At 35.6% G+C, this 21,092-nt stretch overlaps 1 protein-coding gene across 1 annotated transcript in view; it reads left to right on the top strand.

Moving 5' to 3' along the window:
* The window catches only part of shtn3 (shootin 3), a 24,252-nt gene extending 3,391 nt beyond the window's left edge, over positions 1 to 20,861 (top strand). Inside the window, exons 4-18 of the mRNA XM_016553684.1 lie at positions 7,017 to 7,111; positions 8,033 to 8,195; positions 8,305 to 8,402; positions 8,633 to 8,714; positions 9,752 to 9,846; positions 10,079 to 10,225; positions 14,567 to 14,720; positions 14,863 to 14,911; positions 15,010 to 15,080; positions 15,168 to 15,271; positions 16,429 to 16,443; positions 18,299 to 18,400; positions 18,659 to 18,779; positions 19,063 to 19,339; positions 20,626 to 20,861. Coding sequence (XP_016409170.1) covers positions 7,017 to 7,111; positions 8,033 to 8,195; positions 8,305 to 8,402; positions 8,633 to 8,714; positions 9,752 to 9,846; positions 10,079 to 10,225; positions 14,567 to 14,720; positions 14,863 to 14,911; positions 15,010 to 15,080; positions 15,168 to 15,271; positions 16,429 to 16,443; positions 18,299 to 18,400; positions 18,659 to 18,779; positions 19,063 to 19,339; positions 20,626 to 20,770 — 1,718 coding nt within the window. The 3' untranslated portion in view covers positions 20,771 to 20,861. The remainder of the gene's footprint in view (positions 1 to 7,016; positions 7,112 to 8,032; positions 8,196 to 8,304; positions 8,403 to 8,632; positions 8,715 to 9,751; positions 9,847 to 10,078; positions 10,226 to 14,566; positions 14,721 to 14,862; positions 14,912 to 15,009; positions 15,081 to 15,167; positions 15,272 to 16,428; positions 16,444 to 18,298; positions 18,401 to 18,658; positions 18,780 to 19,062; positions 19,340 to 20,625) is intronic.
* Positions 20,862 to 21,092: the final 231 nt, after the last annotated feature.

Genomic DNA, 21,092 nt, shown 5'->3' with positions numbered 1-21,092 from the left:
ACATTAATGAGGGAAAAAAATTAACTTAAATGATTTTAGCAAATGGCTGCAATATAACAAAGAGTGAAAAATTTAAGGGGGTCTGAATACTTTCCGTACCCACTGTATATATATATATATGTGTGTGTGTGTGTATATACTGTATATACATACACACACACACAGCATTGTGGAGTATTGTTAATGTTTTTGAATGTAAATTCAACTCTAAGTATCTAGTTACGTGTGAAGAGAATACCAAGGAAAGCATATTTTACTTCTTTGGGAAAACATTACAGATTCTCTCTGTTGGAGTCCTATTTATGATTCTGTATGAATATACTTTTGTGTGTCAATTTGCATGTGATATTTCTCTTAGAAAATTTATATCAAATTATCAATATCTAATTAACATGTTATATATGTAAAATTGTAGATATGATAAAGGATATCAGGATATCATTTTACCTGGAAGCCTGTTTTCATAAATTAGTTGGATATTGTGAATATTAGTTCACAATATTGTTGTTGTAAGTAAATAATGTGATGAATCCGGTTTTATTTTAGACTCTTTTAGGCTTCTTTTTATTGGAGTCCTGTAATTGTCGGACATTCCCTAGGGAGGCAACGTAGACCAGGCTGAATTCAGCTCTCATCACTGTCTTGTTATATCAGTAAATTATTAAAAATCACCAATTATGAATTATTTATCAGTAGAAAATATATAGGCACCCGCTTTTCAACCTTCCATTGTTGTTCAAGCCAAACCCCTCATGCACTCTCATATCATTTCTGAAATGCAAGTCACCCTGAATATGATTTAGTGAAAATATATTCAATACGAATGCCTCAAAAAGCAAAATGCATGACATTTTCACAATTACCTTGTGAGTTACGGTCAATTTTTGTACCACACTTGTTAATTTTTTTATGTAATGAAATGGCAGTGTATTTATTTTATAACCTCAACCTCACTAAATGGCACAAATTCTTGCTTGGCTAACATGACACAGCAAATGTCACAGCAGTTTGGCCTAGTTGCTGTCATACAGGACAATAGTCTTGTGCTGGGTGCGCGTGATTGGTCTGTGTTCTGTTTAATGATTGGCTGCTGCAGGGGAGCTGCTGTCGAGTATCTGGGAGGTACTGGATCTGCGTCTGGCAAAGCACCTCCTCTTTGGAACGCCTGAGTGAGCTTCATTAAGAACACCCTCTGCACTTATGCAAATTAAAACACAGGCCGTGTGTTAAGCTATCAGCCCCATTACTCAGCTTATTTACCTTTACACTTTACATATCTTACCGTTTATGGGTGGAAAGAGAGAAACCTTATTATTTACACTCTAAAAAATGCTGGGTTAAATATAACCCAGCGCTGGGTTAAAAAGGGACAAACCCAGCTATTGGGTTGTTTTGACCCAGCGGTTGGGTTGTTTCGAACCCAACCGCTGGGTCAAAACAACCCAATGGTTGGGTTTGTCACTTTTTAACCCAGCATTTTTTAGAGTGTACATAAAAATGAATGCTGTTTGCATTTTAATGTAGTCTACACATCCATCCTGGGTTTGGAGTATGGGTTTCAAGCGCAGGCACAGTTAGTGCTGGAGTTGAAACCAAAATTGCTGGGTGATTAAACCTTAACTGTTGAGATTTATTAAAAGAGCTTAATCACTGTGATCAAAATTGGGACGGAAGCGCTTTAGACTAATGCCAGCCTAAGGTTGTGTTAAAGTGGCAGACAAATGCTTATTTGAAGCAGTCTGGAAAGGATGCTGCAGCAGTTCTTTAAGCTTTCGCCTCTGTTCGACTGACTCCGCAGAGCCATATTTTGCTCATACAGCATTAGGCGTGCTGGACTTGCTGACCTAGAATCTGCTCACAGAAGAAAGCCCAGAAGCAGGGCTCTCTCGGTCAATCATTAGAAACCAAATGAGTTGAGCAGATGAGTTTGGACTGATCTGCAAGGGAAAGAGGGAGCCACAACCCTGTTATTGTGCTGCTTTATTTTCATGGGCGGCACCCTGACTCAGAATCAGTGAATGACCCAGATGTGCATAGACTGAGGCTGTTTTGCTTTTATTTGAACTAATAAATGCCAGGTCTGGTGATTTATCCAGCATTTAGGTAGCTGACATTAAAATTTCAATCAGTTTCAGCAGTTTAGTGTTTGCGATTTTGGTTTAATACAAAGTGTATACATTTGTTTTTAGGGGTGTAACAATACACTGATGTCACGTATCAGTTCAATACAAGATACTGATGATCTCTGTTAAAAATGGTACTTTTAAAAAAATGATTACATATGATAAACAGTTAACAAAAAGTACTGTTCATTAAAATCATACATTTGGTATTACATCAGAAATGGACTTCATCCATCTTAGAAAAATACTGTTCAGCTAAAAATACAAAATTATGTTACACACATATGATTGCACTTCCTGACTACATACTGTCAGACTCTGTTCCATGTGTTGTGTGTGTCCTGCTCCCCATGTGCTTTCCCATGCCCTTATTTGATTAGTTTCCTGTTCCTCCCCTGATTAGTTTAATTCATTTGTCCCAGGTGTTCCCCATGATGTGTCATTGCTCCCAGGTGTGTCTCGTGATCCCCTCCTCCTGTGTGTATTTAAAGTGTTCCCAGTCCCTACTTCTCTGTCCGCTGTTGTACATCTCCCGGTGAAGGTCTTCCTGTGTTCGTCTCCCTTGGTTCCAATAAAGTCCTGTTAAAAGCATTTTCCAGCGTCTCCTCGTCCCTCGTGTGTGTGACAACGTGACACATACATTTAAGTTTAAAATAGTGTATTTTATTAAATAAAGCATTTTATTAAATAAAGCTCAAATGTGTGACCTTCTGGGTTTACCATATTTGATGTGTCATATTTGATGCCAAATTATATATTATATTAATTGACATTTTTAAAAAGATTTCTCCTGAAATAATTTTAGAATTTTTATCATAAAGTTGAAAGAATCTATATAATTGTTATTTTAGTTTATATTGTTTTTCTTTTGTACGTTGACTTTTTAAGACAACATTGTTAAATTATTGTAAACATTATATTGAACGGATATTGATTGAGTGATGCAACTGAATTTTTTTTTGCCAAGAATATAGCCATTGATGCTGAAATGGCATTAAATCATAAATAAATAAATTTGATGCCAAATTAAATATCTCTAAACGTTTATTTTGGGTGAACTATACACAGTTCATATTATCACTATCCAATATGTATATATATGAAGAGTTCATTTGCAAAAACCGATAACTCAATTTTTTTTTCAGAAATCACGTTTTTTTATTGCGCATTCCAAGTAATTTCATTTAAACTGCAGTTGGGTTGTTTTGATTAAGTAATAATAACTTAAACAAATACAGGTAATTTACTAAATTAAAGTTCATTGAAAGTATGTTTTTTTTTTTTACATATTAAAAGTTTGTTTTATAGCAAAAGCAGATAACTCCACATTTCATGTTTTAGAGTTTAAAAAAAACACTTGTTTAATCTTTGTAATCTCCTCAGATGACAATGTAGATGCCTGACAAACGTTGTTGTTGTTGTTGTGATCATAAACTGTATGGATGTTATACATGGAGCTTTTCCCTCATCATTGTAACGCGCTGCTATTGCAAGCTTCCGTGAAAACGTTTCAGCTTTTATTTTACTTTTTCGCGCTGAAGAAGATATCACAGGTTCATCAAGTTCGTCGAAATTATCCATCCTCGATCACTTTTAGTCAGCTTTGACAAACTCCTCTCAGCTAGCACGTCTTTTCAAAGTGAAAGTAGCCTTGTCACCTGACCTGAATACAGCGCGCTGATTCGCTAAAATGGACTTATCGGCTTCTGTTCAAAAACATCAAGGACGCTTGTCGGCTTCTGCAGTAAAACATGAACTCGCGATGCCTTTAAAGTGGACAAAACCAGCTTTTTTGACAAAACGTGTTTAGGGTTCAGATCGCGCTATATGTGGAGAATAATGCACGGCAATCAGCTCTTTTTTTTTTTTAAAGGCAGAGTAAGTGATTTTTCAAAAACACTTTAGAAAACTGATTCGGGCCGAATCGCAAAACAAACTTGTAGCCAATCAGCAATAAGGGACGTGTCTACTCGTGATGTGGAGGAGAGCGCGTTCAGTGCATGGGACGGACATTAGCCGAGCCGAGCGACAGAAAGATAGAGATGGCGGATAAAAAACAAAAGAGGAAAACGTCTGCGGAACGATAAGGCAAGAAGTAGGACCCGTGTAAATATCGGATCAGCTTTCCAGCGCTGGAGAGAACTCAAGGAGCGGAGGCCTGCGATCGGACGCCGAGGTTGCTTTGTTTCTTCTCAATAGGTGAGTAACACCGTGTCTACAACAACTAAAGTCTGCCTACACTGGACGCGATCAAACGACCGTTGAAAACCATTTGAAATGTGTGTCAGCACGTCATAAATAGAACCCGGCAGCAGTTTTCTGTCGGGGATTTGTTGCACCGCGCCGCTCACGTCCGTAGACACAGTGTAACATTGGTTTTGCTTTGTTTCACAGAACGAATCGTTGCCTGGGTTGCGTACGTATATGTGGGGCAGAGCTATCAAAATAGGGGCAAGACCCTTTTGGGGTAGAGGCGTGTTTGTTTTGGTGATTTCAAATATCAACATTGGCTACCAGAAATCACTTACTCTGCCTTTAAGTGGCGTTTATCGGTTTTTGCAAATTAACTCTTCATATATATATATATATATATATATATATATTTTTTTTTTTACTGTATACTGTATATTGTCACATTTTTTGTATTGCAATACATATTGTGACACAATATATTGATACACCCCTATTTTTTCATTAGTTCATATTAATTGAAAAATATCAACTGCTCTTTATCTACATTTGATTACACAATGCACAGTATGCTTGAAGGCAATAGCAAGCATTATATGTTGGGTCAGTGGTTATGATGGATCAGTAAGCTAAAAAAAATCGATGGAGCGCATATTTGGATGATTTCTGATATGCATTTCTCTTATGGACATTTGCATTACTGAATTCTCTTTTGGATTTCTGTTTTAAGCAAGAGCTCTGATAGCTGTTGAGAGCTGTGAACTTCACTTTGAACTGTCAGGTTATTCTCTCATTGACTCTGCAGATCTGCGCACTGCAGCACTGCTGCCCATCCTGCATATTAACAGAAAAAGGAAGAAAAATGTGCCTTAAACTGGCTGAATTTAAATAGTATTAATGTAATAGTATTATAGTAATTTATAAGTAGGGATGTAACGATTAACCACGAGCCGGTTGAAAACTGATTCAAATATGTGACGATTCAAATCGGTTGAGATGCTAAACAAATCGCGATTCAATTAGGAGTAGTTCATATGAATGTATGTCTGAGGGGAACTTACTGTCTTTCAATTTTAAATGGAAAGAGCACAGAAAAGCCTTAGTTTGTTTATATGAAGAGATTTATTTTATTTGTTGTGTTTTACTTGTTTTAAAATTTAAATTTAGTTTTGTTATTTACATTTACATTATATTTAAATTTTGTTATTTAGCAGACACTTTTATCCAAAGCGACTAACAAATGAGGACAATAGAAGCAATCAAAACCAACAAAAGAGCAATAATATGCAAGTGCTATATTAGTATATTATTATAGTGTTATATTTCAATTTCACAAAGAAACGTACAGTATTTTGTCCAAGCAATAATAAAAGGACACATTTAATTTATAATTTGTCTTAAATCTCTTTTTTTTTTTTTAATTGTGAATCGAATCGAATCGTGAAATCAAAATCGTGAATCAAATCGAATCGTGAGTCGAGTGAATCATTACATCCCTATTTATAAGTATTATATGCTACCCTAAGAGCTGTTTTAACAGTTTGATCCGTGTTTATTAATTATGATCAACTTTTGCATATGAATTTTGCATGTTTGCTTTTTTCTGCTGTCAAATGTCTAATATGATGTGATATCAGAATCATGATCACCCCCTGAATAAGGGGTCAAAGTGAGGTCATGCATTGACTACGACCTGCTTTCCATTCTCACAATGTACAGTATGTTGCCAAATGAAAAGAAAATGAGGAGGGATATTTATTCTGGGGATGGGCTCGAGGGCAGGCCGTTGATGTACTTTGCTGTGACTGCATGTGGAGAGACGCATCGTTCCTGCATAATTCAACAGCCTTTCATGGAATAATGTATAAGAAACTCCCTCTCTTGCTCATGTCCTGTGAAAAGCACAGACATAAATGATGCATTACCAATATTTTGTCTCATACACATATATTTATGTAATATAAAAAAATCTATCATTTTCATTTTACCACTTTAAAGAGCTGCTGAAAGTTTGTGTTTTTTTAGATGCTATTTGTATGTATTTTAGAAATAGTGCAATGCACCAATGACTTGATCAGGAGTCTGTTTGATGTGAGCTGCTCTGGGATTGCTATGACATCCAATGCTGTATTTGAGAGGCCAGTGTAGTGTATAGAGTTACCGCGCCAGTGCTTTGTAGCGACAGTCCATCAATGGTACCCAAAGTGTTGGGAAATGGTCCCTATTGTGAGCGTGTAACTGATAACTGTCCATCTCATTAGACTCTGGTAATGTTTCACTGATAACAAAACCACATCTAAATGAAAATGTACTTTTTACTGTTTTTATAATCCTTGTTTTATGTGCTGTTAATGAATCAAGTCATGTCATATATTTTCATATGTGCCTCATTTCTGTTTTAATGGCTCATGCAATACAGTTTTTTCCTTTTAAATGTATTTTATACATTAAACCGCAACACTTGTGAATCATTTCTGTGCTTCTGGATTTGACAGCCCCCTCATGAACCGTGTAGGAGGTAGCTTGAAGTTCACTTCAAGAAATACTGTAAAAGATATAGCTGATACTTATATCTAAAACGTGTATAGAATCTAGATTTATATCTAAATGATTTAGGTTTAGTTCCTGCATGATGGATTTCACTGTAAATATGACCTGAAGTGCTTTAAGTTGCTCATAAATGCATCTGATTTCTCTGCACAGTTTCCCAAATGGTGATCGAGGAGGTGAATGTGCTACAGACCCAGCTCGAGATTGAGAAATCGTGCCGGGAAAATGCAGAGGCTCTGGCTACCAAGGTGTTTACCCAACAACACTGTCCCCCTGTTTCATTAGAAAACCTGGTAACACTTTACAATAAGGTTCCATTTGTTAACATTAGTTACCTACAATAGTTAACATAAACTAACAATGCATCACTTAATTACTTAATGCATCAACTATAGTTTACAAAGGGAACCTTATTGTAAAGTGTAACCGGAAATCTTAATGATCTTATCAGTTTATTTCTGTTTGTTGACATCTTTCCGCTTGTCATATATTTTTTACTATAAAGCAATATAAGAAAAAATCAGTCAACATGGTTATAAGTGTTGAACACGAATAGAGATCTTTTGCAGAATGTACTGGTAGATTAATCTGATTCATGAATGAATCTTTCAGAACATTTTTGTTCAATTTTAGCACAATGTAAAATAAATAAATAAATAAATACAAATCTGTTAAATATACTGTAGGGTCAATAAAAAGCAGTTGTGGTGTACCAGATCTTTACCATGAGAAAATGGGAGCAACATTTGAAGTTTTACAAAATTGAATTAAATTTACAGTAAAAAACACATATTTAATTAAGTGAAATGGTAATATACCAAATTACTAAAATCTATTTTTTACTGTTTTAAAAACATAGTTATTTCAATGAAAACCCATCTAATGTGAGCTGTCAGAGAATCAGTGTTAGTTTATATTTTTTTTCTGTAAATTATAATGTATTTTTTAAACAATATTTTACTGTAAAATTACATGAAATGCCCCATTAGATCTTGTTACAGTTTTTCTCTGTATTTAACCACTTAACAGGTTTTTACCGTGTTATTTTACAGTCTTTTACTGTTAAAATTACATTCTTTTTTTTATAGTGCATGCATAGCTATGGCAAATGCCAAACTTCAAATATCACTAATTTAGGGCGTTAATAATTTTGTTTTGACCTCTTTTAGTTGAACTCTGAGAACAGGAAGCTGAAGTATTTGAGCCTGTCCTCACGGCCGTGTCTGGACGAGCTGCTGCCCAGTATTTCTGACTGCATTTCCCTAGAAGAAGAGACTGACACGCAAGATCCTGGCTCTGAACCTTTTTCACAGTATAAGCAGCAGGTCAAAGGTAAATATCATAATGCATCTCATAAAACTATGCACAGTTTCCTTGGCCAAGCATTCTGTCATCATATATATCAAGGGTACGTCCATTGCAACCTCTGATTTTTCCACAGATCTCCAAGAAACCGTGAGTTCTTTGCTGGAGGAGAAGAAGCAGTTGACCTGTCAGCTTCAAGATCAGCAGAGGCAGATAGAGGAGATGACAGCACTCGTGAGTAGCAAAATGTGAACTTTTTACTCAAATCGAGCTCAGTCGGGCCTGATGGCAGTGAATGGGGGCTTGGACTGCAATGTGTGCTATTTTAACCTGTTAATGAATAATAAATAAGCTTGAAATTAAGCCTTAGAGACCTGCGGTATTGCTGATCCTAAAAGAATACCGAAGTAACAATGTCTAATTGAGTTTCTTAGCTGAAACGTGTGCTTCATGTTAATTTACAGACTGAAAAGGAGCAGGCCGAGATGAAGGAGCTTCATCAAACCATTGAGCAGCAAAGCAAGACCATTAAGAGGTTCAACAGGGGTGAGTACGGACGTTATAAATGCAGAGCCGCTTCATTTCCTCACTTGTATTCAAATGCATGAGCATGACATCATCTCAAACGGCCTGCAGTGCATCTGTGCATGTGCCTTCCAAGAAGATTAATGTTCCCCACCAGCCCACTCACTACCGGCTGCATGTCACAGTCCCCGATCAAATTATCTGTAAAAGATTCACCACAGGAAGCCCCTCTCTTCCAGCTGGGGGTGATGCACTTTGTTTTGACATCCTCCCAGCTCTCTCTTTGCTCATTTGTGTTATTACTCTGAAACTGCATAGCTCAAGTCAAATGCTGCACTGGCTTATGCTGAACTTGTCCTGCACATGCTCACCCTTTAGTGGATTTAATTTTGTTTTGTTTGTTTTAATGACAATTTTGCCTATGAAATTTGATGGAAGTAGCCATGATTTAAAATAGGTGATAAATGCAGACATGTGACTGTTTAGTTAAGTATATATACATATAGCCTATATTTATGTGCAGTCACATTGTTATTTAGAGCTTGGAACCAAGAATTAGTTCTTATTTTGAAGTAGTTTGTTTTATATGGAAGAATGCCATGATAGTGAAGAGACAATACCACCAATTTCTATTATGAGCTGGTTCTTTGTAATGAAAAAGTCTAAAAGGCTTAAAAAGTTTATACCTTTCAAAAGTTTCAGGGTCAGTCATTTTTTTTTCTCTTATGCTCCCCAAAGCTATATTTATTTAATACATTTATTTAATGTAGTAATTTAATAAAAGCGTCTGCTAAATGTCTAAATGTAAATGTAAATGTAAAAACAGCTGTGAGGCTTAATATTTTTGTGAAAATATTATTCCGTTTTTTTTCCAGGATTCTTTGATTAATAGGAAGTTCAAATGAACAGCATTGATGTGAAATAGAAAATTTGTACCATTTAGGTTGTTGCCTGTAATATTGTCTTTTATAATGTTTTTTTGTCTTATACCCTAAAAGGATTTTACCAGGTTTATTGCTTTAGTAGAATGAATCAGGTGTCATTGTTTATCTCTTTAGTGTCTATGATGGCCACTCATGAGTATGAAAACATGAAGGAGCAGCTGGATTTGGAGCAGAGCCTCAGGCAGAAAGCAGAGACCTATGCACATGAGGTACAGAACAAAACACATCTGAATTCACTGCATCAATAAAACTGAAGTCCCCGCTCTGACAAACTGTGACCCGGTGACCTCAAAATCCAACCTAAAGAGAAGATAAATGGATTTATTGACTGATGAGTATGAATTGTCATTGACTCCCTGCATCAATGTAGTATGTTTAATATCTCTTAATAGCTAAAGAAGAAAAATTAAGTTGTTTCCTAATGTTCATTTTCCCCTGTAGATGATGGTGAAGCAGAAAGAAGCAAACAGACAGAGCATGATTCTGCTGCAGCAAGCAGATCCCAGCATGCAACTGCTCAAAGCTTTAGAAGATGTGGCCAGTGTGACCAAAACATTAGAAGAAGAGAGAATACAGCACCAAGAGAAGGTAGGTGAAGCTTCAAAATTGAATTTGAATTTTATGTGCAAAACTATAGTATAGGTTTTCAGTTTTATTAGCTAATGACAAAACATGAACAATGAACACAATAAGCCTAATCATTAATTGCATGATAGGATTAGACAACTACTAAACCCCTTTTCAGTGTTTAACACTGTCAGCTAGAGGTTTTCATAGACTTAAATCCTTTCATAAATATTAATCCTCTAATATTCGTTGTTTTTTTTTTACTCACTTAATTAAAATATTAAATAGCCACACAAATCCAGTTTAATTAGGCACTAAATAGCGCTGTGCATTCATCTGACTTACCTAATGTTAATCATCAAAAGTGTTCTAATTATGTAATAACCTTCAATAAATGTAATCTTCAGGAAATCTCAAACAGATCATTTTATACTGTAAATTAATGCCAGAATTCAATTGCATTTAAATGACTGGTTTTAGTTTTTAGGGCCAGATTTAATAACCAGCACAAACCCTACTGGCAGGATTTACTAAACACATTCAGTGATAAATTAGTGATGAAAAGACGTGGACACAATTATTTTTACGGCTGACCTTATTGCATATGCATTTGTAGGAGGAGAGTATTTAAATGAATCATGAAAAGTGATTTACTAAGGTTTGCGATAGACAAATTTCTGGTATTTGCGCCATTATTTAAAGGGGTCCTATTATGCTCTTTTACAAAGTCTTGATTAGTTTTGGGGGTGTACTAGAACAGACTCTCATACTAGGATGTTCGAAAAACACATTATTTTTCACATATTTTACATTATTACAACACCTCTCTCCCCAGTCTGGCATGAACGGCTCGAATAGTTCCTGTATCAAATGAAGGCCCGCCTTCTGAAATACAGTGTGTGCTGTGATTGGTTAGCTGGGCCAGTGTGTGCTGTGATTGGTTAGCTGGGCCAGTGTGTGTTGTGATTTGTTAGTTGGGCCAGTGTGTGTTGTGATTTGTTAGCTGGGCCAGTGTGTGTTGTGATTTGTTAGCTGGGCCAGTGTGTGTTGTGATTGGCAGCACTCGGCGCCTGGTCTGGAAATATCACGCCCCTCACCATAGCCGCCTGCTAGCTTCAGTGTAAATATTGCGTCAAAATCAAATGAATTTGAGCGTGATTTAAAGCCGGATGATTGTAACCACTCTAGGTTCGTCTGCCTTGGGAAAGCTAGTTAACTAAAGTTGAAAAAGTGAAAAAGCATAATAGGATCCCTTTAATGCCCAAAAATGCATGCAGAGCTGAGTAGATTACTTACAAATTGTAGTCTGTTACTGATTCCAAATTACATGACAAAAATTGTAATTATTAACGTAATCCGTTATATTACACATTTTAGGTAATATAATCAGACTACTTTTAGATTACTTTTAGATTACTTGTGACCTAACTCGTTTATTACATTTCGGTACCCCACAATATCTTATAACACAGTACTTTTCTTAGGGTCTCCTGTGGGTCTTCTGTTCTGCACTTGCAGCCTCAGCAGTAACATGTAATATTTTTCAAACCACATTAAATGATAAACGCATGTGGGTGTTAGACTGTCAACACAACCACAACTATATTAAACCAACACAAATCTCGAAGCACCAGAAGAGACATCCGGAGGCTTGACAGCTGTCATAATTAGGAGATTCATTCAGCATCTGTCTGTCATATATATAAGCTGTGGCAGCAAATCAAGAATTTGCACATCATCTGATACTCATTACACATGATAGTTACCGCAATCTGAGCAAACTGGATGAGCAAGGAATGAGAGGCAATATTCGGTTCATGGAGTGGCAAAATTGTAGCATCACTAGTACTAGTACTGCTTTTGGTGGCAAATGGCATTTTTGTGTCATCAGTCAATATACAGTCTGACCCACAATTGAAATCCAAAGAGCATGGATCCTAACTTCAGACGTCACGTAATCAATAGGCTGTGTTAGCAAAGCCATGTTTACAAGTCAGCCTGTAAATATGAACTAATTCTGTACCAAAGTCAGGGGCGGTTAACATTTGGCACCAGTTTGGGTTCCATTTGAGTTCACTGCACCAATCCAATCCAAACGAATGACAGATTTCCACAGGAACAAATCATTTAAATGAAACATTTATGGTCATTTAATTTTTTATATTTTTTTATATTGGTGCATTCAAGATTTCCTGAGAACTTCATATTTGCGAGCTGGGAAGTGAGGTGTGTTCAAATTACTTTGGTCAGAGCAAGATGGTATAGAAGCTGGTTTTCGCCACTGAATAAAAAATGAAACATTTTGATTGTGACTTTTTTTCTTATAATTGCAAGTTTATATTTCACAATTCTGACTTTATAATTCGCTATTGTGTTTGGAAGTAAACTCACAATTGCGAGTTATAAAGTTAGAATTGTGAAATATAAACTCGCAATTGTAAGAATTTTTTCTTTAGAATTGGACTTTATAACTCGCAATTGCAAATATATATCTCACAAAAGATGTAAACTGTTAAAAACATACAATTTTAACTTTATAACTCACAACTGCGAGTTTATATCATGCATTTCTGAGAAAAAAAGCGAGAATTCCAAGATGTAAACTCACAATTGCGAGAAAAGGACATCAGAATTGCGAGTTTATATCTCACAATTCTGACTTTATAATTCGCAATTGCGAATTAAAAAGTTTATATGTCTAAATTCTGAGAAAAATGTTAGAATTGTGAGTGCAATTCTGAGGGGAAAAAAAGTCAGAATTGCGAGATGTAAACCTGCAACTACAAGAAAAATTGTGTATTGTGAGAAAAAGTCGCAATTACCTTTTTTCTTTTTTATTCAGTGGCGAAAATGGGCTTCTGTAAGATGGGGATTTACCTTATCTGCATGAAATTCAATGAATTTAACTCTACATCTACAAAATGATGAATAAAGAATGTAAATCAGTGTGATTTCGCCTTTTTATGTTTTTCTTAAATTTATGAAGGTCCTGTAAATTAAATAATATATTCTATTGTAATTGTAGATAGATAGATAGATAGATAGTTTTATTGTAGATGAAAAAATAATAATTTTAATAAATGCACCTTTGATTATACGGACTACTTAGAGAATATTTTTATTATTATTATTATTATTATTGGTTCTTCAATAATAGACATTTCATAGATTTCATTTTTGTGACGCGCTCCATTTCACGGAGACTGGCAGAAAGCGCATCCTGTTTATTTTCTCTATTTTACAAAAGCTCAACATTTTGGTGTTATTGTGAGTGTACATAAATAAAAGCAGGAATAGTTTTTTTTACAAATGATGAAGCCTATTAGGCTACTCTTATCTGGATGACCAAAAATGACAGAATAGCCTAAAATGCAAGGGATTGCGGCGGCGCCTCCATGTCATGCAGTAAACGCGATAATACTCCCACACTTCTCATAAACACTTGATATGCACATCTATTACGCATATTAATCTAAATTAACGTCAGAGTGAACCGCCATATAGCAACCCTACTCCTTTGTCCTTTCCATATGTGAGAGATCATGTGAGAGATCTTTGTCCTGTCTGCTACACTACACTCTCAGAAAAAAAGGTACAAAAGCTGTCACTGGGGCGGTAACTTTTCAAAAGGTACACTTTTGTAACTTTTAGGTACTAATATGTACACTTTAGGTACTAATATGTACCTTTAAGGTACCAATATGGACTGTTTAGGTACAAAGGTGTGCCTTTTGAAAAGGTACCGCCCCAGTGACAGATTTTGTACCTTTTTTTCTGAGAGTGTATAAGACATATCTGAGAAGCAGCTGTGGCGATGCCCAGCAGCTTGGCACATTGGCCATCAATACACAGAGAGCGAAGGCTCTGGTTTGAGACAAGTATATCCCCAGTGCTTTTTGATGTCATATTGCCTTTGACTCACATTCTGAAATAATGCTTGTTCAGTGAATTTTAGGTGGACTGTACAAAAATATTTGGGAACTGACTGATCTATAGGCTACTTGTTTAATTTCATAAAACGAAAAATTGTAATTAAATTGTGATGAGCCAAATAATCATGTAATAAAATGTCACAAAATCGAGTGGGCGATTTAGGCTATTTTATTAATAATATTAATAATAATAATAATAACAACAACATATTTTGGTCATATTTACTATTAATTGCCCAGCTCCCCCTGTCAATGATCTAGCACCCCTTCAGCACCTGCGTTCAAAATTCTCTGGCGCCGCCCCTGAATACAGACGATAGTGTCCGACATGTTTTTTCACTGACACATGCCTGATTTTCCTACTCGTTTGACATGTGCATTCAACTCGTAAATACACTTTTCCCGACTTGAACTCCCCATTTGTTTGCAGGTAAAAGCTCTAGAGGCTGAACTGGAAGAATGTGCTTTGCGTAAGCAGCTAGTTCAACTGCAAAGACAACTGGAGATATTAGACGAAGAAAAAAAAGAGACCGAGGGACGACTGCAGGAGGAAGAGAAGAGAAACACTCTTTTGGAACAGAAAGGTAAAACTTAGGATGACTTTAAAGTAGGGCTGCAAAACGATTAATCACATTCGAAATAAAAGTTGATGTTTACATACTATATGTGTGTGTACTGTGTATATTTATTATGTATATATAAATACACACACATACATATATACAGTGGGTACGGAAAGTATTCCGCCTCCTCCCTCCCGCTGTAACCCCCTCAGGTAACTCTCCACTTTACTGCGCTGAAGCCGAGCCGTCATACACAATCATTAAGAACGGTGCTGTTGAACATCTAATTATATCTCTCTGTTTACGGCAGCTCTCTCATTGCCATCATGAGGAAATCTTCCAAGGGAGGTAAAGGAACCCCCAAACTAGAGCAAGCCCCAGGTGATTGTACCTACAGTCAGAACAGTGTATTTTTATTCTGTTGCCCTATTATTAATATCTGGACAAACACATTCTCTTTCGATGCAGTAAATGAAGCAGTGGACGATGTCAAAGTCAAAGCTGTCAATGAAATGATGGAGAGAATTAAACACGGCGTGGTTCTCAGACCTGTGAAGAGTCAGGACACTAAGGTGAGTTTTTGAACCCGGACCAAGATTCATAGTTTAATTGACTCCCTTTATGAGTTTTGAGTTTGAGTCAAATTGGCCACACCCCACAGGATGTTGAATTGGAATGACAGGAAGATGAATTCACTGTGTCGCAATTCAAAAAAATACAACACAGTCACATAGCATAGTGTTTTAATTTAGCCAAAACAACTAAATTGGTGAGGAAAAAATAAATTAAGGTTTAAGGTTTCCATTTGGTGAACCTGCTTTGTGTTGTTTGGCTCTATTTTGAAGACTTTGAGGTACATTTTAGCATTCTATGAAATTAAGTGTTTTTCCTTCATGGTCTATAAAATAAATGTTCATTTTTTTAATATAATGAAATTTGTATAGACTAAATACAAATATATTTCAATGTCATTTCAAACATTTACACTACCGCTCAAAGGTTCATGTCGGTAAGATTTTTGTATTTATTTATTTGTTTGTTTGAAAGAAGACTCTTATGCTCACCAAGGCTGAATTTATCTGATAAAACAAGCAGTAACAACGGAAATATTGTGAAATATTATTACAGTTTCAAATAACTGTATTCTAATTGAATATATTGTAAAATGTCATTTATTCCTGTGATCAAAGCTGAATTTTCAGCATCAATACTCCAGTCTTCAGTGTCACATGATCCTTCAGAAATCGTTCTAATATGCTGATTTGCTGCTAAAAAAAACATTTCTTATTATTTCCAGTGTTGAAAGCAATTGCGATGATTCATATTTCTCAAAAGAACAGCATTTATTTGAAATATAAGTCTTTTGTAACATTATAAATGTCTTTACTGTCACGTTTGATGAAATATGAACATACATATGCTGTAGGTATAGTTCATGCTGTAAAATAAACATTATTAAAAAGTCAAATGTTCAATTCATTTGAATTTCAGTCATTCTAATTTCCAATTTAATGATCCTTTCTTAAATTCAAATTACACTTCTGTATGTTTGCACCTCAGTTTCAAGAAATGAATTGGAATTTAAAAGGAATTCTCACTCGGTTCTAAACCGGTTCTAACACCCTCACATTCTTACATTGGTTATGAATATATTGTGTATTGTGTGTGCACTGATCGATGATCTGTTTTCTCTACTCTGTAACATCATCTGCTGACCTCATCGTTGCAGAGATTTGGCACAAAGGTATGTTTAAATCACACATATTGTTTACAGTGTTTACCAACAATTATTACACTGCTCCGACTGCTCTGTTACAATCAAAACAAATCCTGTGTTTTACAACTCAGCACCATTTTGTCAATATAAAGACCCTGCAGAAATGGTTCTTAGCATATAGTCGTCCTCCCTGAGGAAGGGCCGGGACAGTTGATGGGCTGAGAGAGGATCCATCTTGTTTAAGTTATTGATGGGCAAAACCACCGAGAGGGGCTGTATAACTTCTGAGCAATAGCTATAGTCCTGACTTTAGAGATTGCCTGCTGCCCGTTATGCTGCATACGCAGATTGTCTTTTGTTTTTGGCTTTCAGACATAAACTTAAAAACACCACATGCTGTAGCTGCTTGTTAGTAATTTAAGTTTTTGTAATGTTTTGGTGATCTATATCACCAGTGTTATTTTAGTATTATTCATAGAATTTTATAGTATTTAATAATATTTTGAATTAGCTTTTTTATATTTGAATTTTAGCTTATGTTGTGATTTTGTTTAATTTTAATAATTTTACTACAACGTGAATACAACATATTTATTTCAGTTACTTGACAACCCTAGTGAAAAATAAACACAACTTAAATGTATTTGAAATACATTTATTTCATGCTAAGTATACTACAAGTACATTTTTATATTTATGTACTTAATAAAATGTCCTGCAATTGTGCTTTTAGTATACTAAACTGGTATACTTAAAGTTTGATAAACTGGAACAACTCATTTTGTACTTAATGCACTTTAATTGTGCAGAAGTAGTGCTGAAGTACTAATAAAGACATACTTAGTATATTTGATTGTGCTAAAGTGGAACTATTGCAAGTATACTTCAGGTACACTTTAAATATTTTGCATTTAAAGTCTGATATTATTCAAAGATCATACAATCCTCATCAAAAGTGACATTAAAACACATTTTAGACTTAATATTAAGAAAAGTGCATTGTGCACAAGTAATATGCCAAGTAAAGTTTAGTTATAATTTTTATATCAGCAAGTCTTGAGTTATCTGTCAGTAAATATGTTAATAGATTTGAACTATACTTTGCATGAAATAAATGCATTTTAAATATATTACTTTTTTTCTAGGGAAGGCAACATTTCTCATTTTAGTTTGCAAGTTTAAGTTTTTAACCTAATATATAATAACAATAATAAATAATAATATATATTATTTCAGCTTTATTTCAATTACCAGAACATTTTCAATATAATGTGATGATTTGCTGCTCAAGAAACATTTATTATTAATAATGTTGAAAACAGTTGTGATGATTAATATTTTTGCTCAAACCATGATACATTTTATGAACAGAAAGCTCAAAAGAACAACATTTATTTAAAATAGAAATATTTTGTAACATTATAAATGTGTTTACTTTCACCTTTGTTTAATTATTATTATTGAGTACCTCATAAGCTGTGTATGATTACATAGGTAATTCATGCTGTAAAAATAAACATTATTAAAAAGCAAAACTAAAGCAACACTGTTTAATTAATTAGACTTCCAGTCATTCCAATTAAATTCTACTTTTTAAATTCAGATTACACTTCTGCATGATTGCAACTCAATTTCAAAAACTGAATTGAAACAAAATTCTGATTCAGTTCTATTTATTTCATTTACTTGGCATGGCAACATTTCTATATTTAGTTTTTCAAGTTTTTAATCTAATATTTATATAATATTTTAGTTTTATTTCAATCACTAGCACATTTTTTGTCGTTTTAGTTAACAGTAACACCACTAAAAACCATGTTATTTGCTAAATATTTTATGATTTGTTCATAAAATGTAACTTGACTTTGTTCCTGACCCACAGCAGCCGAGCCCAGTGGCAGCAGCAGCAGCAGCAGCAGTAGCAGCAGCAGCAGTGGAGGAAAAGCACAAGGAAAGTGCAATGGAAGAGCTGAAAGGCATTCTGGTAGGCTTTCTGATTAACAGTTGCATGTCATTCAGTCACCTGATTTTGATTATGAGGCCAGCTATTGATCCACAGATTACAGAAAATTATCCATTTTCTGATTGTTGAAAAAAAAAACAGTTAAATGATGATGATAATCTGTTCATTAGTGGTTGCAAGAATAAATAAATAAAACATACATTTGCTCAGAAATGCCAGATTGCAAACCTAGCACTGAAACTTCGTTCATGAAATTTTCTTTTCTTTCTGAATCTATAGGAGACGGTGAAGAAGAGTCCCAGTCGTGGTTTCCAGGAAGTAGTTCATGCTAAAAAGGACAGTGAACTGGAAGTAATTCTGAGGAGGAGGCGCAAACAGGCCTGTGATCTGGACACTGAAGGCAAGAGGATAAACTCTACCCTTCAAGAATATATGAAACACATACATGCACTGTGTATTTACTATTTAAACAGGAAGTGTGAAATTCGTAATCAAGGGGCTTTTAAAATAGATTGCAGGTTTTTAGTTCACAACCATGAACCATGAATTTGATACTTTCTATTGCTAGTCAGAGAATTATGTTTGGGCAAAATGAGTGTAGAACAAAATTGGATTCAAGATTATTGAAAATACCCTAAGCAACTGGATTGAATAATGAGAATCTCTCATCTGTTGCTCTGTAGATGATGGGCAGCTGAGTAAAGTCTCCTCATCAAACAGCCTGAACGGCCGACACAGTTCTGACTCTGGCAAAGACACAGAAGGGCCGGGAAGCAGCTCTCTGTCGGGCAGCGAGCGCGGATCAAGAACCAGCTCAGACTCGGGCCGAGAGCCAGCCGTGGCTCGACAGAGCTCCGATTCTGGCATGGAGTCCAAAGGAGCCGCTCAGACAGACAGTGTCTGCAGATCTCTCTCTGAGAAAGAGTCCGCTGAACCAGTCACCAACGGGTGCTATTCAAGGTAAGGTTACGCTATGCTACTTGTTTGTTCGGCAGTGAACCACAATAAATCCTTTAAAGGAATAGTTCATCCAAAAAGGAAAACTTGCTTTAAAATGTCCTTACCCTCAGGCAATCCAAGATGTAGATGAGTTTGTTTCTTCATCAGAACAGATTTGGAGAAATGTAGCATTCCATCACTTGCTTACCAATGGATCCTCTGCAGTGAATGGGTGCCATCAGAATGAGGGTCTAAACAGAGCTGATAAAAACATCACAATAATCCACACTAGGACAGATGGTTCAAGATCGGCGATGTAGTATTTGGTTTCCCAACGAGGTCCATCACCCAACACAAAATTAATTTGCTGAATGAAGAATAAACTGTATTTTCCTGCGCTCAAACCTGCCAGTCTAAAGGAAACGCTGTGTATGGCGTTTGAGGTCATTTGTGAACTAACCATAGACTTATAGTTTAAATAAAAAATTTGCAACTGTTACCGTTATTACACTTGTATACAAAACTTCGTATTATGCTTGTTATAGAGTGTGTGACATCACGTGCACTATTGCCGGTGGCAACCCACCACCGCGGTGACGCTGTTGCCACAGCGACCGTCACAGCCCTAATCCACACTTCAGTCCATTAAGTAACATCTTATGAAGTGAAAAGATGCATGTTTGTAAGAAACAAATCTATCATTTTAAATTTAAACCATCACTTCTGGCCAAAATATCAGTCCGGAAACCATAATAACACTTCCGCAGTGAAAATGTCAATACCTATATTCCTCTCACATTAGAATCCACTCACATGTTAATCTGTTTTTGCTTGTAAATGATGTTTGATCTGTGCATATTTCTCTCCTGATTAAGACAACTTTTTCAAAGCAATTTTATGGATTATGGACTCGGTTTAAAAATCAAACATCTTAGTAATGGATTTGTTTCTTACAAACACAGCTTTTCACTTCTCAAGACATTAATTGATGGACTGGAGGGGTGTGGATTACTTGTGGATTATTGTGGTGTTTTTATCAGCTGTTTGGACTCTCATTCTGACGGCACCCATTCACTGCAGAGGAGCCATTGGTGAGCAAGTGATGCAATGCTACATTTCTCCAAATCTGTTTCAGTGAAGAAACAAACTCTGGATAGTCTGAGAGTGAGGTCATTTTGTGTGAACTTTAAGATTGTTACCTATTTTGCCAAATGTTAACCTCATATTTATATATATATATATATATATATATATATTATGATCTGTATTAAGTTGTCATCCATTTTTGCTTATACTTTTATAATCAGTGAAATGAAGGATGGCGATCCAGAGAAGTGGGCGGGGCCCAATGGGATCGGCCATACGGATGCAAGTGACGTCCTGCAAACCACCATCAGCTCCTCTGCACAAAGCCCCAATGCAGCAAACAGTAGCACAGACGCCGAGTGTTAACGGCAAGTGGCGCTGCAAGGACAGCTGCATTATTTGCACAAAACCATGCTTTCTAAATTTATTTCAAATTCAAAACCAACCGTTCATATTTTAAATGAATATAGAAAAATAATTTCATCATTTGAAGCTTGAAAAAAAAAAACATCTTACCAGACGACACATTTTTTTCCTTTCAGTGTAAATGTACTGTAGCAGTAAACACAGGGTGTTTAGACTAATATTAGAGACATCAGTCATACGCTTCAGATTCATTAAGCACAGTAGTTGCTATTAGATTCATCTTGGATTCATGGATTCAACACCTGAGTCACATTTCCATAAG

The sequence above is a fragment of the Sinocyclocheilus rhinocerous genome, unplaced genomic scaffold, assembly GCF_001515625.1.
Source record: "Sinocyclocheilus rhinocerous isolate Xijiao unplaced genomic scaffold, SAMN03320098_v1.1 scaffold44, whole genome shotgun sequence".
Lineage (NCBI taxonomy): Eukaryota > Metazoa > Chordata > Actinopteri > Cypriniformes > Cyprinidae > Sinocyclocheilus > Sinocyclocheilus rhinocerous.
Note: the sequence above shows the minus strand (reverse complement) of the source record. Positions and strands in the feature narration are given on the sequence as shown.